The 21,952-nt window shown below is 35.7% G+C and overlaps 1 protein-coding gene across 2 annotated transcripts in view; it reads left to right on the top strand.

Annotated features, from left to right (window-relative positions):
- Window positions 1–21,952, top strand: part of LOC137389673 (tyrosine-protein phosphatase 99A-like) — a 62,232-nt gene that overhangs the window by 25,925 nt on the left and 14,355 nt on the right. For both annotated transcript variants that reach the window (XM_068075748.1, XM_068075747.1), the window contains exons 11-17: window positions 1,699–1,901; window positions 2,941–3,158; window positions 5,464–5,626; window positions 14,459–14,612; window positions 17,680–17,777; window positions 19,124–19,315; window positions 20,646–20,722. In XM_068075748.1, the coding sequence (XP_067931849.1) occupies window positions 1,699–1,901; window positions 2,941–3,158; window positions 5,464–5,626; window positions 14,459–14,612; window positions 17,680–17,777; window positions 19,124–19,315; window positions 20,646–20,722 (1,105 nt within the window). The remainder of the gene's footprint in view (window positions 1–1,698; window positions 1,902–2,940; window positions 3,159–5,463; window positions 5,627–14,458; window positions 14,613–17,679; window positions 17,778–19,123; window positions 19,316–20,645; window positions 20,723–21,952) is intronic.

Raw genomic sequence — 21,952 nt, 5'->3', positions numbered from 1 at the left:
CTATAGTTACCTACAGTAACTTTATTGTATTTAGTGGTTATGATCTACAATAAAATGTAACATTATGATGTGCCATATGGAGTTCTTACCTTCAAGACAGACTTAGGTATAACATAAACTTTGAATTCACTTCAATTCAGTTTAGCTTACTAAACACACTAAAGCTAAACATGCATACGAAAGCTGCTGTAGTATGTATTTTTAACTATTTTACTGAATTTCAACTTTTTAATTCTAAAATTTTATCATTTATCAGTTTCTGTCTTTGCTTTCACGTTTAGCGAACCTGTTTAAAACGTTTTTCAACTTAGTTCTGCAAAAAAACGAACAATGCTGTTTTCATAATTAAGTCTATTTTTGTTAGCAGATTAATGTAAGTTGTCTGACTACTAAACTTTCAGTATGGAGGTATCGCAACTCCAACTTTGCTACTGGTTCAAGGGGAAAATAGTACCATTTTACACACAAAAATTGCTGAGCTCAGAGAAACTGGTCATTGTGTCTCTTTCAGGCAATGTGAAAATATTTTGAGTGAACAGAATTTTGGCGTCTTTATTATTTTGACATACGTAATAGCACACCGACTGCCAAGTTTGAACTCAGACGAAAGTTTTGTTGAATTTGTATGAGGAAAAAAGATTCATATGGTGAGGTGAAAAAATTATCGTGTTCCACTTTGTAAGGTGAAAAAATTGTTTAACGGGGTAATCGTATGTAACCAGAGGTGCACTGTATAGATACAGTGGTACATGGTTGAACTATATATACATACTGTAAAATCTCTAGTTGAGCGCCATGGCGCTGTATTTTTCAACTTTTTTTAGAGCGGCACTTTGTTAGAGGCAACTTTCAAATAGAGAATGGCGCTTTATTTTCGACTAACTGCTCAGAATTATGGAAAGATAGGTTTAGCCCTTTAATGGCCAAAGCAATGCTAATGCCGCCTATATGTGAGCTCTCCCTCAGGCATAGCAGTATTAATGCCATCAACATCAATATCATTGCTAAATGTCTCTTCATAAAAGTCAAAGTATCAGACCGAGTTGAACATGGAACTACTTTGAGTGAAACATATTAGACTGATACAACTATTACTTATTTTAATGGTGTTGCTTTTAAAGTCTTGAGAAAAAAAAACAAAAACTTTAGAGTTAAAAAATGAACTTCGATATGCCGTGACAATGGCTGCTACTATGTCTTACACTGTCCCGGAAGAGTATTCTGTCATTCATCTAAATGTTTTAAAGTTTTCTGATGAGGTTGTAAACCACCTTATGGACGAATCCGAAGACAATGAGTCAGATTTAGACCTTAGTGGTTTCAAAACAATGGTGATCGTGACTGATGATTGTGACGATCTATTTTCTCATATACAGGGTAACTAAAATGGTAAAACCATAGCAACCTCTACAACAACAATATTCGTTGTTATTGATGCAGTCTAGCCATTAGTACTATTTTGTTGAGAATTTTCTACTGATCGCTTCTATTATGGCTTCATAAAGATCAAACGAAATGAATGTCACTGTGGTGGTCTATTAGAGGTGGCGGTATATTACAGTCCTATTCTATTTCTTCTGAAACTTACCGTGCATCATCTGAGGTTTACAGTACATCATTATAGCATTGCGGGTGACCTTAACTTGGCAGATGTACTTGGCAAGACTCCGACTTGTCATGTTAAATGTATTGTTGTAGCTTCCATAACACCACGTTGTGGCGAAGTGATAACGTAACTGCACTAGAAGGACATATGCCAGATGATGTGATGGAACACACCTACGCATATGAACTGAAAGACCTGCCACCATTAACACCATATTGTGTGATTTTACAAGCCGTATATGGGAACACGACGAGTGACTCTCGTGATTGCGTCAAGGTTTCTACAGACATCGCTAGTGAGTTTATTCTTTCTTATGGCCATGTTTCATTGCTAGTAACATTCAAGATCGTCTAATTCATGCGTTTTCTCTTAAAATAATATCTTTTATAAAACACGGCCAACAGGCCTACAGGTTAAGATAGATGCATCTTGCCCCGTGTACATTCTCATAACTGATTGATGATACAAAATTGATTTTCGAAAGCATTCTACGGCTACAAAAATTTTTGTAATTTTGGTAATTTCCTACTATTACGGTTTAAAGTTTACAGTTTATGGGTCTATTACAAAGTCTGCGTGAGTATCCTTTGAGAAGCTGTTGCTCTATGGCATGGCACTATCTATGTCGATCAATGTACTACAGTATAACACTCTAGCTCCTCATATAACCGACATTCATGAATCAGATCGAGCGGTTTAGCAGATTTAGCACGTAGTGTGCTAAATTGCATCACTCTCAATACCTTTAGTCAAAAATTTAAAAAAAATGACGATGCTTTAAAAATATTAAAATTATTTTTACGTTAGATATCGACAGAATTCATTGCATTGGTCAATGCACAATCGTGTGAGCCAATTTGAGCCATAGACACCTGGTGAGTACTACTTGAACCCGCTACAACATGGACTTACGACTGTTTGTTCCAGGGATTTATACGTCTTTTTTCTTTTGTAACATGAGGGTTAAATTAAAAGGAAAAAATAAAAGGCTTTTTGAGTCTCCAAGCTATGGTAAAGCTTCGTGTAGTTAGGAGTCTTATCAAAATCAAACGATGTCAATGATGCCAAATGCATAATTATGATTCAAAACCAACGTCAAAACTCAAGCCTGCTATTGTAATTGCATACGTACTTTTAATTGAGCTAAGGCTATTCGCTTCGAATCCATTCATGTCAAATAGTCATCAAGCCTAGTATGGCTTCATATCAAATCATTGAATAGTTTTGAAGAATGATAGGTCAGACTTCATCATTTTAACACCTCTCTTTGTCTCAAAAACATATTTCATGGCATTAAGATTAAAGTACAACCACCTATCATGTTGTTCTTACAGCCCCTGAAGCTCCTAATATAACCAACGTGACAACCATTTCCATCGTCAACATGACTGCCACTGTTCAGTTAGTATTTCGTCCTCCAGACTGTTTCTTCATGTCAATCGATTGCCTTTATTCCTACCTACTTCAGTACACCGATGAGACCAACAAGTCGGTGAATGTGGCCTTTCTCAAAGAAGACGCCAAGTCAATCGACTCTGGAAGTTCTCGAGCTGTAAGTTGAGTGAGCTGAGACTAGAGCTGCTCGTACACTAGTCGATAATCTGCTAGTAGTTTTGATCGATTTTTAGGATGACTGAACCAGTGCATCAACTAGTTTACACTACCTATAAATAACAAGTACGCAAACACATTTAATGGTTCTATTTGTAATTAGTTCGTTGCAAAAAAATCATAAAATTCATTTTGGTTTGTTCTGCATGAGAAAGTAAAATTCTAGCTCGATACGCTCCGATTGTCATGACCAAACAAGCTTCTATAAATTTAACGAGTTCATCCAATTTCACAGCATATTTCTGATCGTCTGTCATTAAAGGTTTGTTAAGCTCGTCAGCTGCTCAAGATTTTGGCAAATCTAGTCGATTATTGGCTAGAGTACAGGCAGTTTTAATTGTGCAATATTGCCGTTTTGGCAGTTTCACTAGTTGTACTGCTGCACAATTATCGCCAAACGCAACTATCAACAAATCATAAATGATACTACCGGTATTTATAAATGAAGTAATAGTCGTTAACAAAACAAATGGACTCGATGGCATTCTCAGATATTCGCTCTATTTAAAGATATAGCATCCTAACTCTTTCTTGTTTTTATGATATCTATATATATACTATATATATGTATAATGTATATACATGTATATATATATATATAAATCTAATATAAATCTCAGTCTGTCCTTCGGTTTTTCCAGCTATTGCTGATTAGCACCTAACAATGAAGAATTCGTATCGCAGAAGGTTTGATTTCGGAACCTCTCATTCACCGTGCGATAAACTAACTCATTGGACAACACGGGGTGCAGTCCTTATCTAAGTTAAAATACACGTAGCACTCCGCGTTACGGGGACAAAGTCACTAAAGCTTGCTCTCACGGCTTTTATTACTAAGTTTAGCAATACGGATAGTAGCTTATTCAAATTAGCCAATGGCTACTACATTACCTGCCACTGTTTATAAGCTGTTTTTAAATACCCGTGTAACGCCAGACATTTGGCTAGTATATGGCCAAAGCTAAACACTATATATAACATTTAATGTTTCATTTTTTCTTGTTTAAGGACTGCTTGAAAATCATTCTATGTCAAAGATTTTATTTTGAATGGGTGAAAACATGCATCTCAAACTATAAATTCCTCATATTAGGTGTTGTAGCTGCTAGCGTTTTTGATTCGATAGTTGCCTGTGTTTAAATGTCTGCAAACTGCTCACTTACGCTTCTAAAGCAAATACTGCAAGAATAAAGCTTTCAAGTGTTACAACTGCTATAAAATACATCTATTTACTGTAATGATGCAATTGTGACAGGTTTCTTTTAATTTACTTAGACATATGTAGTCGTTTGTGGAATGGTAATCTACAACATTTCTCAGACATAAAAACACATTTTTCAAAGTTCAGCTACGTAGCAGAAAGTATATGATATGAGTCTAGGTCCCACATTAGACTAGGTATGTGGCACATTCTGCATATTTCCCTTGTATGAATTGTCAATCACACATTTCATATATTTATTTCGTTGAAAAATATGTCACGGTCAAACATTTATGAAATCTGTACAAGTATTTTGATTGTGTTCAAGTCTGCAGTAAAAATGTTTTCTATTCATTTCCTTCTCAGTTTTTATAGCTAGCCTTGAGAAAGAAGTTATATGTTCAAGTTTTGACTTTTTGTTGCCCAGCGCAATGAACGCAATTACTGAGTTCATGCATCTCGACACACTATGTTAATCTATCTCGATGTTTGCGATAGTATATATTAGAGCGAATACTCTTATAAAATACTTTGTATTTTGATTGACTTGTTTTTAAAATCTAAAGACAATACATTGAATAATTGAACGTAGTACTCCATAGTAGGCCATCGTGTAAAAATAAATGTAAGTTAGGTCTAAAAACTAAAGTATTAATCAGTAATGATTAATACTGACTTTTTTATATTATTATTTGACTTTAGAAACACATAAATAAAAGCATCATCTATACAATGCTTTGGTTTGGTGAGTGATTGTACGAAACGTACTCTAGCCTACACTAGATATGGTTTAGGTTTACTTAATTTAGAGTATATGTTTCTTGTTTTTTGCCATTTTTTTAATTTCACCAGTGTTTGCTTTGACTTACAAAGCTGCAATTGTTTCAGAAGGTTTAGATGTTGTATGTTCATAATTTTTGATTTTGAGACGAGTATTTGCTCCAATTTTATGGAGATGATCGTAAATCAAGTTTTAACTGCGCTAGTATGTCACCTTTTACTCATACTGAAATGAGCTCACATTCAAGGTTTCGCTTGTCTCTAGTATAAACTAACCAACCTGCCTCGAGGTCACACTTATGAGATAAGGCTGGCTGGACAAGTGCAGAGCAAACGCCATATCAACCAGAGCCTCCCTAAAGAGCCTCCTCCTTGGATCATTCTCACTGGAGAGTTTTCCGCGCCCAAGTTCACTCAGTATTTCCCTGGTAAGATGAGATGTGCTTACCCTTAGTAGTTTGCTAGTAAGTGATTGGGCTCTCAAACCTTGATCCTTCAACTTCTAGATTCTTATCTTTGCCTCTCTCCGCCCTCCCTTTGAAGCCCCATCCTGTTGCCTCGCGCTCCATCTGCCATTCACCACTCCTGCTATACTCATCACTCCACTACTATTCATTCTTTCTGTCAACATACCTGCTTCTCTCCACCCTCCCTTTGATGCTCCATCCTGTTGTCTCTTGCTCCATCTGCCATTTACCACACCTGCTATACTCATCACACCACTACTATTCATTCTTTCTGTCAACATACCTGCTTCTCTCCACCCTCCCTTCGATGCTCCATCCTGTTGCCTCGCGCTCCATCTGCCATTCACCACTCCTGCTATACTCATCACCCCACTACTATTCATTCTTTCTGTCAACATACCTGCCTCTATCCACCCTCCCTTTGAAGCCCCATCCTGTTGCCTCGCGCTCCATCTGCCATTCACCACACCTGCTATACTCATCACCCCACTACTATTCATTCTTTCTGTCAACATACCTGCCTCTATCCACCCTCCCTTTGGTGCTCCATCCTGTTGTCTCTTGCTGCATCTGCCATTCACCACACCTGCTATACTCATCACCCCACTACTATTCATTCTTTCTGTCAACATACCTGCCTCTATCCACCCTCCCTTTGGTGCTCCATCCTGTTGTCTCTTGCTCCATCTGCCATTCACCACACCTGCTATACTCATCACTCCACTACTATTCGTACTTTTTATCAACATACCTGCCTCTCTTCATCATCCATTTGTTTTTCCATCACATGCTCTTCCATTCCTACACTTCCTTGGAACTTGCTCGGAAAAATTAAATACAGTCATACCTCGACATGCGAGTGTCTCAATATACGAGAAAATTGAAGTACGAGTGGAATTTTGAGCAAGTTTTTCCTTTGAGAAAGGAGTAATCTTTGAGATATGAGCCAGTTCTTGATGGCCACTATATGGCCTCTATGTGGTCTAGCATGCGAGAGGCGGCTATTGAGAACAGCATTGCTCAATCTTCCTTCTCAAATCAGTTTGAAAAGAGTTATTAAAAGGTCAGCTAAAAGTAATAGTGAATCTGAAGCAAAAAGCGTAAAACCGGAAACATTAATAAAAAATTTAAGACGACAAAATTGAAGTAAGTTCCGTGAAAGATTGCAACTTAGCTTCAAGGGTTTGTTTAGTCAGCTAAATTCATTTAAGATAACTTCAAAGTTTTGGTTACGTGGTGTCAAAAAAGTTTAGTGTTCCGAACGTGTTACTATCAAGTCTCTCTTAGACCTCTGTTAGCCACTACGTCTGTCTCGAAGATAAAATCTTACAATACTGTACATAGTAATGTTACATTGTATTGCAGATTTTAACAACTAAATAGGTATTTGTTACGTTTTTAGGGTAGGTAATGAGTAACAACCATTAAAAACACGTTTTTCCATCGTAATATTCTGTTTTTTTTTTGTTTCTTTTCGCAGTGTGATACCGGTTTAATTTGTATTTAGTTATTTTATATAAGAAATAGTGCCTTGAGACACGAGTAAATTGACATATGAAGTCAGTCCCAGAATGTATTTAGCCCATATGTCGAGGTATGACTGTACATGTACCTTTGACTATTGATGTCTAAGACATTTTAATAGTTTTTGAGCCATTTTGTACACATTCTTCAATATTTGCATGACAGTGGTGACTGGTGGGATTGACCTTTCTGCAACTACAGGTAACCTGACAGCATCTGTTGCTATTGGCCATTTTAGTTCTAGGTGTACCATTCAGCGTTGTCATTAGAAGCTCTTGTTGTCTCCTGCCTATTGAGCTACATACCTGAGTTTGCAAGTTAGAGCTATAGGTCTGGCTCTATAGGTCTGGCTCTATAGGTCTGGCTAGGTGTAATTAGGCTGTATGGGCCTGTTAGTAGAAGGTTTTGAACAACACGCCTCGGCACACTGTTCTTCGATCATCTCTCCTTTATCTCTTGTTTGAATATCAGGTTTAGCTACAAGAAGGAATATATTGTATGAAGTATGCACAAAAATTTTGTAGCTATATAATGTGTATATTACATATTGGTAACTTACCTATAACACATAGCATAGGAGAATGACTTGGAGTTACTGAGGTATATTTTAAGCTTAGTTCATAGTTGGCACTATTAAAAACGCTCAAATTATGTTGCTTTTAACAGTTATATTCGCTACGGTTATATAACGCTTATATTTGGTGTTTTTGTACGCAAATCGAGCGCAGTACGTGCTATGTAGCATTTGTGTGGGTCAAGGTCGTGGGTCAAGGTCGTCAAATTGTCTCAACCAGATTTTATATTTGCTGTCAGCCTTAAAGCTGTTTGCATTATCAGTTAAATTAACATCAACTATATTATAATTCAATAGAAGAATTATATCGTTAAAATGTCTGTGACTGTTTATAAGTTGTTTTAAAATCCTCAAAATGTTTAACGTTCATTTTAAATTAACTCAGACAATGTAACTCCAGCGACAAAGATTTTCAAAGTTGACATTAGTCAGTCAGCAAATGACAGTTTGATCGAGCCAAACATTGCCCCAAGTGTCATACAACAGATGTATGTTTGTCCTGCCTACGAACACACTTTAGCTCCACCAGTTTCCTTTTAATACAGCACTGTCAGTGACACGCGATTGACTGTCAGTGACACGCGATTGACTGTCAGTGACACGCGGTTGACTGTCAGTGACACGCGATTGACTGTCAGTGACATGCGGTTGACCGTCAGTGACACGCGGTTGACCGTCAGTGACACGCGGTTGACTGTCAGTGACAGCCTGTACTACATACAGCCTGTACTACAGCTCTGCATATGCATATGCCGAATGGTTAGGAGTTATTCAAGAAAGAACATATTTGTAATTCATTGAGATGAGAAGCAAGCGTTTCACTAATTTCACACAGCCGCCACATTTTCATATTTGTATTTATCAAAACCAAGTTGTTGTTTCTTCCTTAATCTGTTCGTATCCGATGGTGTGTTCGGATGTGGCTAGCTGCATGTTTCTGGCGCTATCGCTATTTGCATCGCTGCATGTAAGCATATATAGCATTAAGTTAGCAGTGCTACATGTAAGCATATATAGCATTAAGTTAGCAGTGCTACATGTAAGCATATATAGCATTAAGTTAGGAGTGCTACATGTAAGCATATATAGCATTAAGTTAGCAGTGCTACATGTAAGCATATATAGCATTAAGTTAGCAGTGCTACATGTAAGCATATATAGCATTAAGTTAGCAGTGCTGCATGTAAGCATATATAGCATTAAGTTAGCAGTGGTACATGTAAGCATATATAGCATTAAGTTAGCAGTGCTACATGTAAGCATATATAGCATTAAGTTAGCAGTGCTACATGTAAGCATATATAGCATTAAGCTAAAACATTGGCTGTTGTCATGTTTCTGGTGTAGCTAAAAGGGGGGGTTTTGAATAAATAAAAATACTGTGGTAGTGCAAAAGCGAGTTTGATAAAAGCAAAACTAAAAGCTAAGTAGTTAAGTAGACCTCGGGTGTCATATTATTGCATTGATGTTATAATATAGCTTGTAATAATATACACTGAACTTCCTCTATGATGCATGACTGAAAAACCAGCTTTGATAACAGCGAGCCTATAAGAGTTATATCATATACTATCATAAGAGTTATATCATATACTATCATAAGAGTTATGTTATATACTATCATAAGAGTTATATTATATACTGTCATAAAAGTTATGTTATATACTATCATAAGAGTTATATTATATACTGTCATAAAAGTTATGTTATATACTATCATAAGAGTTATATTATATACTGTCATAAGAGTTATGTTATATACTATCATAAGAGTTATGTTATATACTATCATAAGAGTTATATCATATACTGTCATAAGAGTTATATCATATACTATAATAAGAGTTATATCATACACTATCATAAGAGTTGTCATATACTGTCATAAGAGTTGTCATATACTGTCATAAGAGTTATATCATATACTGTCATAAGAGTTATATTATATACTATAATGAGAGTTATATCATATACTATCAAAAGAGTTATCATATGCTGTCATAAGAGTTATATCAAATACTATCCACACTAAGGCTAAGAGTGTTAGAAAAAATGGTAGCACGGCTTGAGAATTCATCTCGGATATTCAAATTCTCGGCCAAGCACTCTACCATCTGCGCCACTCAACAACTTTATAGCCACTTGGAATAATTGTGCACATAGTTATTACACATGATGATCTCTCACAGCACACCAGACTGCCAGCATACTAGTTTGATAATAATGTGTATCCTGTAGTATAAAGTTTTCTTGGTTAGTCAAGTAGATAGGTGACACATAGTTAGTCAAGTAGATAGGTGACACATAGTTAGTCAAGTAGATGGGTGACACATAGTTAATCAAGTAGATAGGTGACACATAGTTAATCAAGTAGATAGGTGACACATAGTTAGTCAAGTAGATAGGTGACACATAGTTAGTCAAGTAGATAGGTTACACATAGTTAATCAAGTAGATAGGTGACACATAGTTAATCAAGTAGATAGGTGACACATAGTTAGTCAAGTAGATAGGTGACACATAGTTAGTCAAGTAGATAGGTGACACATAGTTAGTCAAGTAGATAGGTGACACATAGTTAGTCAAGTAGATGGGTGACACATAGTTAATCAAGTAGATAGGTGACACATAGTTAATCAAGTAGATAGGTGACACATAGTTAGTCAAGTAGATAGGTGACACATAGTTAGTCAAGTAGATAGGTGACACATAGTTAGTCAAGTAGATAGGTGACACATAGTTAGTCAAGTAGATGGGTGACACATAGTTAATCAAGTTGATAGGTGACACATAGTTAGTCAAGTAGATGGGTGACACATAGTTAATCAAGTAGATAGGTGACACATAGTTAATCAAGTAGATAGGTGACACATAGTTAGTAAGTAGATAGGTGACACATAGTTAGTCAAGTAGATAGGTGACACATAGTTAGTCAAGTAGATGGGTGACACATAGTTAATCAAGTAGATAGGTGACACATAGTTAATCAAGTAGATAGGTGACACATAGTTAGTCAAGTAGATAGGTGACACATAGTTAGTCAAGTAGATAGGTGACACATAGTTAGTCAAGTAGATAGGTGACACATAGTTAGTCAAGTAGATAGGTGACACATAGTTAATCAAGTAGATAGGTGACACATAGTTAGTCAAGTAGATAGGTGACACATAGTTAGTCAAGTAAATAGGTTACACATAGTTAGTCAAGTAGATAGGTGACACATAGTTAGTCAAGTAGATAGGTGACACATAGTTAGTCAAGTAGATAAGTGACACATAGCTATAACAATAATGTTCTTGTCATTGATCTATGGTATGGCTCCTCTGCAATAATTTTGAACCACATAAATTGTTTTAGAAGGAAATTATCACAAATTAAATTGAAGTTGTCTGCCCTTTCGTCATTTTCACGAAGAGAGCAGTTGTTACAAATTAAGCATTTGGACTTGACTTAGTGATAGTCAAGAATTGTTATTGCTTGTGAGTAAAACATTGCATTGTGTCTTCTCTCTCATCATTTTCACTCTCAGCTACATGCTACTAAAACTCTACTATCAATGCTTGCTAGTGTATAGAGCGCTGCCTAGGAGTATAAATTGTGCCCTCTTACCAATTTTGCGTTGCGCTATTGATTTTAGAAAGTAGATTGTAGTTTGTGTAGCAGTACTGGCATGTTTGCTACATTATTGTATGCACACCCTCTCATATCAAACATATATTTATATATTGTATTATTCTTATTCTATATGCTTGCTGTCATATCAAACACACATTTTTGTTTATAGCACCATTACCATAATTTTGTGCCTGTGAAAATTGAATGGTTTTCAGTAATGCGCATTTTCAAAGGACTGTTGTTTGACTCTAACACCTCAAGTCTAAAGCATTCATAACATTGCCAGCAGCCAAATGCAATCACTTACACAACCACTTACACAGAGTCTGTATCTAATTATGTCTATCTAATTCTTGCCTTCTGCATCAAGACAAACTGCTTGGTGTCTTCCTTTCTAAAAGATATCTTCTCACTTCCCGATAATAGTTGTGTCAGCGCAATTGGCTGGCAGCAATGCTCATTACAATACTATCTCATATCCTGTTAGTCATGAGTATTTATTGTTGTTCAATATTGATGAGACCGATGCCTCACATTAGAGCGATGTAGTTAGTTATGCCGTTGTCTTCAACTAACCACAACATAGGAGCCTATCCTCCTCAGCCTCTCGCGGTGATTGTTAGCACTGCTGATGTGACAGGTACTGATCTCGTGTTTTGTCATGTTGAGTTAGTGCGTCTTTCTTTTCCTCTCGTATCTAACATTTCTAGTGTCTGGCTTTGAAAGACAAAATGAACATTAGTGAGTATTTGTTGAGTTGCTTTCGTTTTATTTTATGCTTATCTTTATTTCCTTAACTTTGTGATAATAGTACATTTTTGGTTTGCTCAAGATGCATCTTGAGGGGAGGCAATTTCACTTTAGGTATGATATACATGTAAGTTGTTGATCGAGAGTATAATTGTAAATCAAAATATTACAATTCTAGTTTGAGATATTACAGTTACATGTGGAGATAATGTGCTTGTAGGTATATAGATATAATACAGGGAGTTGTAGGCAAATGTAATTGAGTTGTAGGTAGAGATAACACAGTTGTAAGTTTTGATATTGTGGCTTTAGGTAGATATAGTACAACTGAATAAATCAAAATAATGCATCTGGTAAATAATAGGCAAGCAAATACTGGTTTGGTTGAGAGAAGAACAGCGATATCTTTGTGATTAGAAAGCTGTAAATAGAAGCAATACAGCTGTTAGTAGAAGCAATACAGCTGTAAGTAGAAGCAACACAGCTGTAAGTAGAAGCAATACAGCTTTGGTAGAAGCAATAAAGCTATAAGTAGAAGCAATACAGCTGTAAGTAGAAGCAGTACAGCTGTAAGTAGAAGCAGTACAGCTGTAAGTAGAAGCAGCACATTTGTAAGTAGAAGCAGTACAGCTGTAAGTAGAAGCAACACAGCTGTAAGTAGAAGCAATACAGCTGTGGTAGAAGCAATAAAGCTATAAGTAGAAGCAATACAGCTGTAAGTAGAAGCAATACAGCTGTAAGTAGAAGCAATACAACTGTAAGTAGAAGCAGTACAGCTGTAAGTAGAAGCAATACAGCTGTAAGTAGAAGCAGTACAGCTGTAAGTAGAAGCAATACAGCTGTAAGTAGAAGCAGCACAGCTGTTAGTAGAAGCAATACAGCGGTAAGTAGAAGCAATACAGCTGTGGTAGAAGCAATACAGCTGTAAGTAGAAGCAATAAAGCTATAAGTAGAAGCAACACAGCTGTAAGTAGAAGCAGTACAGCTGTAAGTAGAAGCAGTACAGCTGTAAGTAGAAGCAATACAGCTGTAAGTAGAAGCAATACAGCTGTAAGTAGAAGCAATACAGCTGTAAGTAGAAGCAGTACAGCTGTTAGTAGAAGCAATACAGCTGTGGTAGAAGCAATAAAGCTATAAGTAGAAGCAACACAGCTGTTAGTAGAAGCAATGCAGCTGTAAGTAGAAGCAGTACAGCCAAAAAGTAGAAGCAATACAGCTGTAAATAGAAGCAATACAGCTGTAAGTAGAAGCAATACAGCTGTAGGTAGAAGCAGTACAGCTAAAAGTAAAAGCAATACAACTGAAGAAGAAAAGACCGATTACATTTAGCCTTCTTGCTGTCATATGTTAAATTACAATTGCTACTGCCTCCCAAAATATCAGAGCTTTTAGATTACTAAAATCATTATGTTTAAATGTATACCAGATAAATTAGCTTGTAATTTATGTTTCAGCATTCTACCCATCCATAAATACTATGGAAGTCAAAAACAGATTTCACCATCATAAGAAATTTATGGAATATGCTTCTTTTTTAACGAAAGTGTTGAAAATGGTTTAAACACAGCTGCATCATTTTGACATGAAATTTGCAAGCCGCTTGCAGCATATGTTAACTGGTAATGGTGGCACCAATAGTGAGGAAGAAAGCGAGGGAACAGTCTTGATAAGGTGCATAGACATTGACCCTATGCGTGGATATAACATTCTAACTGCTTCATGCTGCTATGAAACTAATAATAGCTGATACCGAATTATCAGCATAGGAAGCTCGAGCTTTGCTTTGCCATCTACACGTGTATATGACTGTTGAGAAGAATGTTCTAGACCAATTATTCCATTTGAATTGAGAGAAAAGAAATATTTTCAAGTTGATGCCACACATTGGTTTAAGTTCTGTGGATGTTTGAGGAAGAACACTAGTCTTTTGTTTAAAGGTGATTGTATTTAGTATCCTTTCATAAATAAAGTCACCACTCGCATTTCTCTATACATGTATACATATTTGGAGTTGTGCCCTAACAGCTTATAGCCAGTGTTCCTGAATTAATATTTTTAACAGTTATATCACAACTGTAGCGGATTTGTGACTAGTTTGTTGAGTAGAGTCTAGTTATTTACGAGATGGTGTTGATGAGGAATATTTGGTTGTTGGCCATAGCTTTTGGTTGTATTCTCAGTGGTCTTCTCGCAAGGTCCTCCAGCAAAAGCGATCTAGTTATATTTTAGTTGGTGGACTAAATCTAGGCGCTTTTGCAAGTTAATTACTGCGCTTCTTGGCGTGAATGGCGGGTGGATAGCATCTCCTCTCCACTTGCTTTTTCTTTTAGCTTATGAGGTCCCTAGTGAGACAACAGTTAGCCAGGGAAAAACCACAATCGATCACGTTCAAGATGGCGGAGAGCAGACTATCATCATCGTTATCATCAGCGTTGTTATCGGTATCATAATTGTTTGCATCCTCATCATTGTCATTTTCTACAAGTAAGTTCTACCCCGTGTTTTTAGTATGTTGTATTTGTAGAGCATTTGCTCTGACGTATTGGACTTCGGGCTAAATGTCTGCTCGATAGTCCGCATTCATGTTTTACTTGTCAGACATTGTCTTGTCCTAATAGAGACATGAGCTTTTTAACTTGGCATCTTGATTTTAGTTTCATCTTGCTGTAGCTATGGAAAGTTCTAGCATGAGTGTGAGCCACGCCTGCGCATCTGTTTGATTGCTTAGTTTCACTTGTAGGCTGTCATCCCTACCTAACGAAAGGTTTTTCCATGCTCTTCATTTTTGCTCAGATCAAGTCGTACGCGATTTTACATATTAGCTTAGGGTCTAATCAGATATGCTTCTGGATAAATTGTCAATCGATTAATATATAGAACAGTATGTCCTACTGGAGCTGCGCTAATGCTTTTAAAGATATGCGCTAGAAAATTGATTTACATAATGGTTTATATCACTCAACACACACTTGAAGCAACTGCCGTTTATTTCTAATTTTAGCGAGTTGTTATAGCGAAGGCGCAAACACTACATCAGTATTAGGTTTGAGTGATTTTTATTGGCTGCCTAGCAAGTATCATGGTGGATTTGTTTGAACTGTTTATTAGAGTTGTGATTTTTGTTGTCATTTTTAAAGACAGTGGAACTGCTACAAAAACTCCACATATAAAATTATATGTGACGAAAAGTCTTTTGGTAGAATTTTTGCTTCATCTTATGAAAGTTATTTTTTGATATGAAAGACCTTTCGTATTTGGTCCTGTTTGTATGTTTCAGATCATTATAACGTAACGTTATCATATAATGTTACGAAACAACACAATCAACATATTTAAAAAATCCTACTGCCTTTGCCAAGCTAATTTTAAAATACTGTTAACATATTGACCTTTGTTAGCATATTGACCTTTGTTAGCATATTGACCTTTGTTAGCATATTGACCTTTGTTAGCATATTGACCATTGTTAGCATATTGACCTTTGTTAGCATATTGACCTTTGTTAGCATATTGACCTTTGTTAGCATATTGACCTTTGTTAGCATATTGACCTTTGTTAACATATTGACCTTTGTTAGCATATTGACCTTTGTTAGCATATTGACCTTTGTTAGCATATTGACCTTTGTTAGCATATTGACCTTTGTTAGCATATTGACCTTTGTTAGCATATTGACCATTGTTAGCATATTGACCTTTGTTAGCATATTGACCTTTGTTAGCATATTGACCTTTGTTAGCATATTGACCTTTGTTAGCATATTGACCTTTGTTAACATATTGACCTTTGTTAGCATATTGACCTTTGTTAGCATATTGACCTTTGTTAGCATATTGACCTTTGTTAGCATATTGACCTTTGTTAGCATATTGACCTTTGTTAGCATATTGACTTTGTTAGCATATTGACCTTTGTTAACATATTGACCTTTGTTGAAATCACAAAAAGCATTTCAAAATAATTAAAATAGTTGCATAATGTCAAAAAGTGCAATGTTTTAAAGTTTCAGATTAATTTTTGATTTTGACTATTTTATAGGTGTGGAGACTTAGTTCAAATATCCTATAATTGAAAAAGGAAAATTTCAGTTTTTCTCGCTTTTTTGAAATTGACTTTGATTTTGTCATGAAGCAACAGATCTCAATCACGTCACCATGCACCGGTTTAGAATGTATTTTAAATATGTTTTGTTGTGGTTTATCCAGATAAGAGGCTGTTTTGTATTAAAACTACCGCTAATGCGCCTGTGAACCAAATTGTTTCAACTGTTAAATTTGTGTTTAAAGTTCACAAATCATTTACTGAAACTTTTACAGTTTCATAAAATTACTCGCTGCCACAAAGTCATAGTAGTTTAAGTGTGGCTGTTATTGTGGCAAAATCGTAGATCTTAACTTGAATCTACGACTTGGCCATAAAAAGTAACTAATATATTCAGTTACTTATATGACATTCTTTCTCAAGTTAACTAACTTCTCTCACTTGATTCCCTCTTGACTCGCTTTCTTCAAAAGCTAAGTGGTTAGCTAGTAGGACACTTTCTTAGACACTGTTGAACACTTTTATCTTTTAAGTTGACATCTCTCCAGCCTGCGTGTTAACTGTATGCACATTGAACACACGTTTATCTTTGGAATTGTCTTCTTCCGAGCATGCATGACCATGTATGCGTGTCCATGTTGGCAGGGTTACATCACTGAGGGAATGGGTAATTCTGCAGACACAGGCCTACTGTATGAGACTACCCAGGTCTCCTAATCATTGCACTTTCGTAAACCTGTTGTGAATCTGTTTGTCATGTCTTCTTGTTGCCACAAATTACTTAGTTAATCCTTTTCATTTGCTTCCCCTTTGATAAATGTTCACGTGTCTGAACTGCCTGTGAATAATCGTATCTTCACAACTAGTTCAATCATATACTCTATTTACCTTCAGGTTTTAGCAGAAAACATTTTGCAAATACCTCTAAAAGATGTTTTAGATGTTAACATCGTCGATAAAATGTTTTTAGACTAGTTGATTAGGTGTCACCTACGCTTGCTAACCTGATCACACTCGCTGTTTTATTCTTCTGTCATAGCTTTCATTGTTATGTGTTAGTGTTGCTAGATTATACATATTATGCTAGTCATATCATTTGGGTTATTCCCTGTTGCACTTAACTTCACCCCTGCGAGCCTCTCAAACGTTCCTCTTCATTACACAAGTCAATTGATTGATCTCTAGCTTATTAATGTATGCACTGCAATAAGTTAGGATTATAAATTCTTACTAATAACTTCCCACTCATAACCTCAAAACAACTGCAACATTTTAACTTTCTAAATCTTTAAAAAGGGCTGATTCGTAGATGTCTTTTGGAAAACATCGGTTATTGATAACAAAATTACGGCTTGTGTTTTCAGTGTCTCTGTGTTGTTAAGTTATCAGCTTTTTATGTGATGATAACTTTTCGTTTGATAGAAACTGGGTTCCAGCCTAAAAGTTCTGCGGCAGACTTTGCACCTCTTGGCTTTGCGCTTACATATAGGCATTTTCTATTGTTGCTAGGAAGCACAAGGAGCGTGGCAACCTGTCGGTGGAATTAGACGATGACCTCTGGATTGATTTGAATACTCCTCTTCTAGCACCAGCTACCATGGGATACGGTAATGTTTAACGTCATCTGTGCATGGTTTGCTGTTCAAACTGGTCTTTAAATAATAATTTAAGGCGAGTAGCATTATTCACTGAAATAAGTTAAAGGCTAACTTACAGCACAAAATATTATTGTATTAACAGTAGCAGATAACATCACAGATTGCGTTTTGAATAAAACTTTTGAATAATTTTTTCTAAATATTACCAAGTGCTATCAATATTTTAAGTGGTAAAAATAGACAAAACAAACTCTGTGAACTTTGCAAACTATTGACAGGAAACAGTCGTAGGCCTACCGATATATAATTATATTGAAATTGCTCTTTTTTGAGCTAGATTATCAAAAAATTGTTCATTTAAAATTCTTATTCATGAAATTAGACCATGCATTAATGGGCTTTAAGAGATGATTTCTGAGAATAACTAATTTGCACAAACAATTTTCTAAAGTTTCAATTTGGGTAAAGGACGAATTGCTTGCTAGCTTACTCCACAAGATCATACACACAAGCTGATTGGTGTAATTCGTTAACCACTACTCTCATGGTAATGCATGATGTATAAATACAGTGCAGGCTTTCCAGTATTTGCACTATCTGCTTCTACCTTGAGTTATAATGTACCTTGAGTAATGACCTGTCATGTCAGGTAACCGAAACATGCATAGTTATGTGATGTTTTCTTAAAACTGCAAGGATAATGGCTTACAAAACCATTTTTATATTGAATTTGTTTACTCTTTTTGCCATATCAGCTCTCTCTTTGCAACTTTTGCTCTGTCACTGGATGTTTAATGCTTTTGCCTTAGGTAATTGACAGGTGGAAATGACTCAAGTTAAGTTGTATCGCTTTTCATTTTCATTACGTTAATAGAGGTTTATGTTTATGTGGCTGCACAGAAGGAAAATGTGATACCTATAAGAATGTTGAACTAAGTGTTTCATCTCAGCGAGAAATAAATTTTTAAAAACTAATCGTTATTTTTTTAACCATTGGATCGTTACAGACTGTTTGGAGACTTTCTAAACACAATTTTGTTGTCATTGCTCTGAGCTTGAGGTTTAAATATCGTCTGTTTACATTGACAATAATAGTGGCTGGTAAAACAAATTAAAATTATTAAATTAAACTTATTAAAATTGAAAGGCATTTGATCTCTAGAAAGATATAAAGTTGGATCTCTTTCTTGCTTCTGTTAAAATCATTAAGCTGAAACCTAAGAACCGGAAGGATTTCAGGGTTTGGTTTTCTATTTTTACTGACTGACGAACATTTCTAATTAGGTTTAACCACTGTTGAGTCTTTAAATATCGAGTTGTTTTAGGCTGACCGAGTAGGCGTCCCTCTTTTGTAGTTGAGAATGTTTATGAGAACATAGGCATAGACCAGTGGGCCGAACACTGCAGGGAGATGCATGCAAATTCGGATATAAAGTTTACAGAGGAGTACGAGTCTATCCTAAAGACAGCAAATATTGACACAACCTGGAGAGATTCGCTTGAACCAGCCAACATCGCTAAAAATAGATATAATAATATCGTAGCCTGTGAGTAGCCCTAGTAGCATCCTAAGAAATCTTTACTTTAATTATGGTCGTGTCTGGCTGTCCATTTGTAGCTATGAATGGAGGGTGGAAAAAGAGTGACTCGCGCAGGATTTGAGCTTACAACTTTCAGATTAGCAGCCTGACACACTAGCAGTTGCCCTGATAGTTCATCTTCATGGATTTTAGAATAGTTATGTACATACTTACTCTCTGTGATTTATTGGCATGCTTGATGATCTCTCATAGTACACTAGACTGCCAGGGTACTAGTTTATATAATAGTACCCTAGCTTATCTGTAGCTCTATTCCATTCTTTAAGATATATATGTATTCATATGATATCCTTGTAATAGTTTTTTATAAAGACTTTTTTTTTTTAATTTATAGCCTATGAGTAGTTTTATTAGCATTATTTTGGTTAAATATAATAGTAAGCTAGTTTGTGGTTAGCTCTATAAATATTATTAAGATTAGATATAAAATGTTAACTAAGAGTACCTCTATAAGACCTTTAGGAATAGCTGTAATGGTATTATAGTTTGTTGGTAGCTCTTTAACCCTTTGACCAGGTATAAGCCCCCTAAAAACAACTGCAACTCGTGTAATTTATTTTCGAAAATTCAATAAAATTGATATTTTATGAATATGCATAGCTCAAATCTTAAATTTATTTCTATGAACAAAAATTTTTGTATATAAACATTCATTCACATATCTACTACTCAAAAAAACAACCATGTGCAATTGTCCCTGTATGAAATGCTTGGAAGCATTTTTTTTTTCGGTATAGTCAAACGCTATAACGTAGCTGTGCGAGCCACCATAACGATCGTTTTCTCTGTATATTCCAAGTATATTATAAGTCCAAAAAGTTTACATCACTTCTATCATTTGAATTATTTTATTCTGATCAGACAAAAAATCATTAACGATCGCAGGATCAAATAATCTTTTATTTTACCGTTTTGAAAGTCGAGCCGATGTTGACTGGTTTTTCCAACTTTTATTCTTTTCCAAGGAGGCGTGATTTGTTTAGCTTTTAGCACAAAGCAACGCCTCTCAGATAATCATTTCATATTGTAAATCATCGACCGATATCTTGTTGATGATATTTAAAACTTACTAGTGTTCATATCCTTTGTTTAACGTTACTAGGTGATGGCTTTATAAACGTCTACCGAAATAGACATAAATGTCGTTTCCCCACGCAACCGGTAAATGACATTTTGGTCGTTTCCCCTGCCAAAGGGTTGAACATCCTCTTCGATAGACTTTTTAATTTTTTCATAGCCTGTGAATCCTCCCAACACTGTTACCTTTCTTTTTTAGATGACCATTCTAGAGTTGTGTTGAAGACTCTACCGGGAGTTGTCCACTCTGACTATATAAATGCAAACTATATCGATGTGAGTCTTTCTCCTGTTATTAGCATCATTCGTTAGCATTTATGTTTCATATTTAATTTCTAATATTTAAGACTGTTAGTTACTTGATACACTTGGAGTTTGAAGTTTACTAACAATCTCAAGTTCTGTCTCAGGCTGCTGCCATTCTCTACACTTCATATAAAAATATATGTAATTGAAACAGCTTCTAATATGTTGAACCCTTTTGATGTGGAGTTATTTTTTCTTTACTAAGTTTACATCCTTTGCTTTTTAAAAACCGAGGATGAAAATTCACCAAAGTTCCATTCAAACTTCAGCTTCTAAAATGAGGCTCTGAATGTATGATATCTGTAAGTTTATACGTCAAACAGGTTGAAAATGAAGTGACATGGAAGGCGGCATCAATAAAAAATATTGTCAAGGTCGAAACACTAGAAATATGTTATGTGCAGATGTCTTCTCATTAGCTGTACTGTTATGGGTTTTTAGCCCAAAATCACTAAGGATCAACGTCGCCTAACTTTATTAGCTTGGTGAACTCAGTTATCGTTGGATAATATTAAAACAACGTCCTCCGTCATATGGTTGTCTTTTTTATAGTGCTGCCCTTTTCTACCTTTTCTACAAGTACCCACACTAACTGTCTCTTTTCATCACAAACACCTCTGCAGTAATAATCAGATAAGAATACAGGAATTACTCTCTACTTCACCAGTCATTTCTCTCGATTTCAGTACTTCGCGGTTAACATTGTTCGTTAAAAAATTCAAAATAAATTAATTGAAATAAACATAAAAAATTGCAGTAAAGTTGTTTGCATTAATTTGTGCAAACATGGGACATGTTTCTCACAACGAACCCAGTTAATCACAAGTTAATCGAACTACGGTCGTACTAACTACATCCTCTGGATTAAAATACTGGGACTGAAAATGAAATATCAACTGAAAGTCGATCGATATAACTTCAATTTACTTACATAGGAAATAAATACAGAGTTTAGGAAGCAGTTTGAGTGTTCTGCTGTTAAAATTTGACTCGTACATATACTTTACCAAATTAGTTTCTATTTTGTGGATTTTGCTTATTGGGGGGGACACCGGTGCCTGCGATAGGTGAAGGACTACTGTAATGAGAGCAAACCTCAGAATCTTTATCTGGACCTATGAATTCATGTAGAGTATGCTTTGCAAAGTATCTTTTTTGTTTATGCTGATCTGCCCTCTGTTTATGCTGATCTGCCCTCTG

This window comes from Watersipora subatra, chromosome 3 (genome assembly GCF_963576615.1).
Source record: "Watersipora subatra chromosome 3, tzWatSuba1.1, whole genome shotgun sequence".
Taxonomy (NCBI): Eukaryota; Metazoa; Bryozoa; class Gymnolaemata; order Cheilostomatida; family Watersiporidae; genus Watersipora; species Watersipora subatra.
The sequence above is the reverse complement of the archived record's forward strand: the minus strand, read 5'-3'. Positions and strand labels throughout refer to the sequence as shown.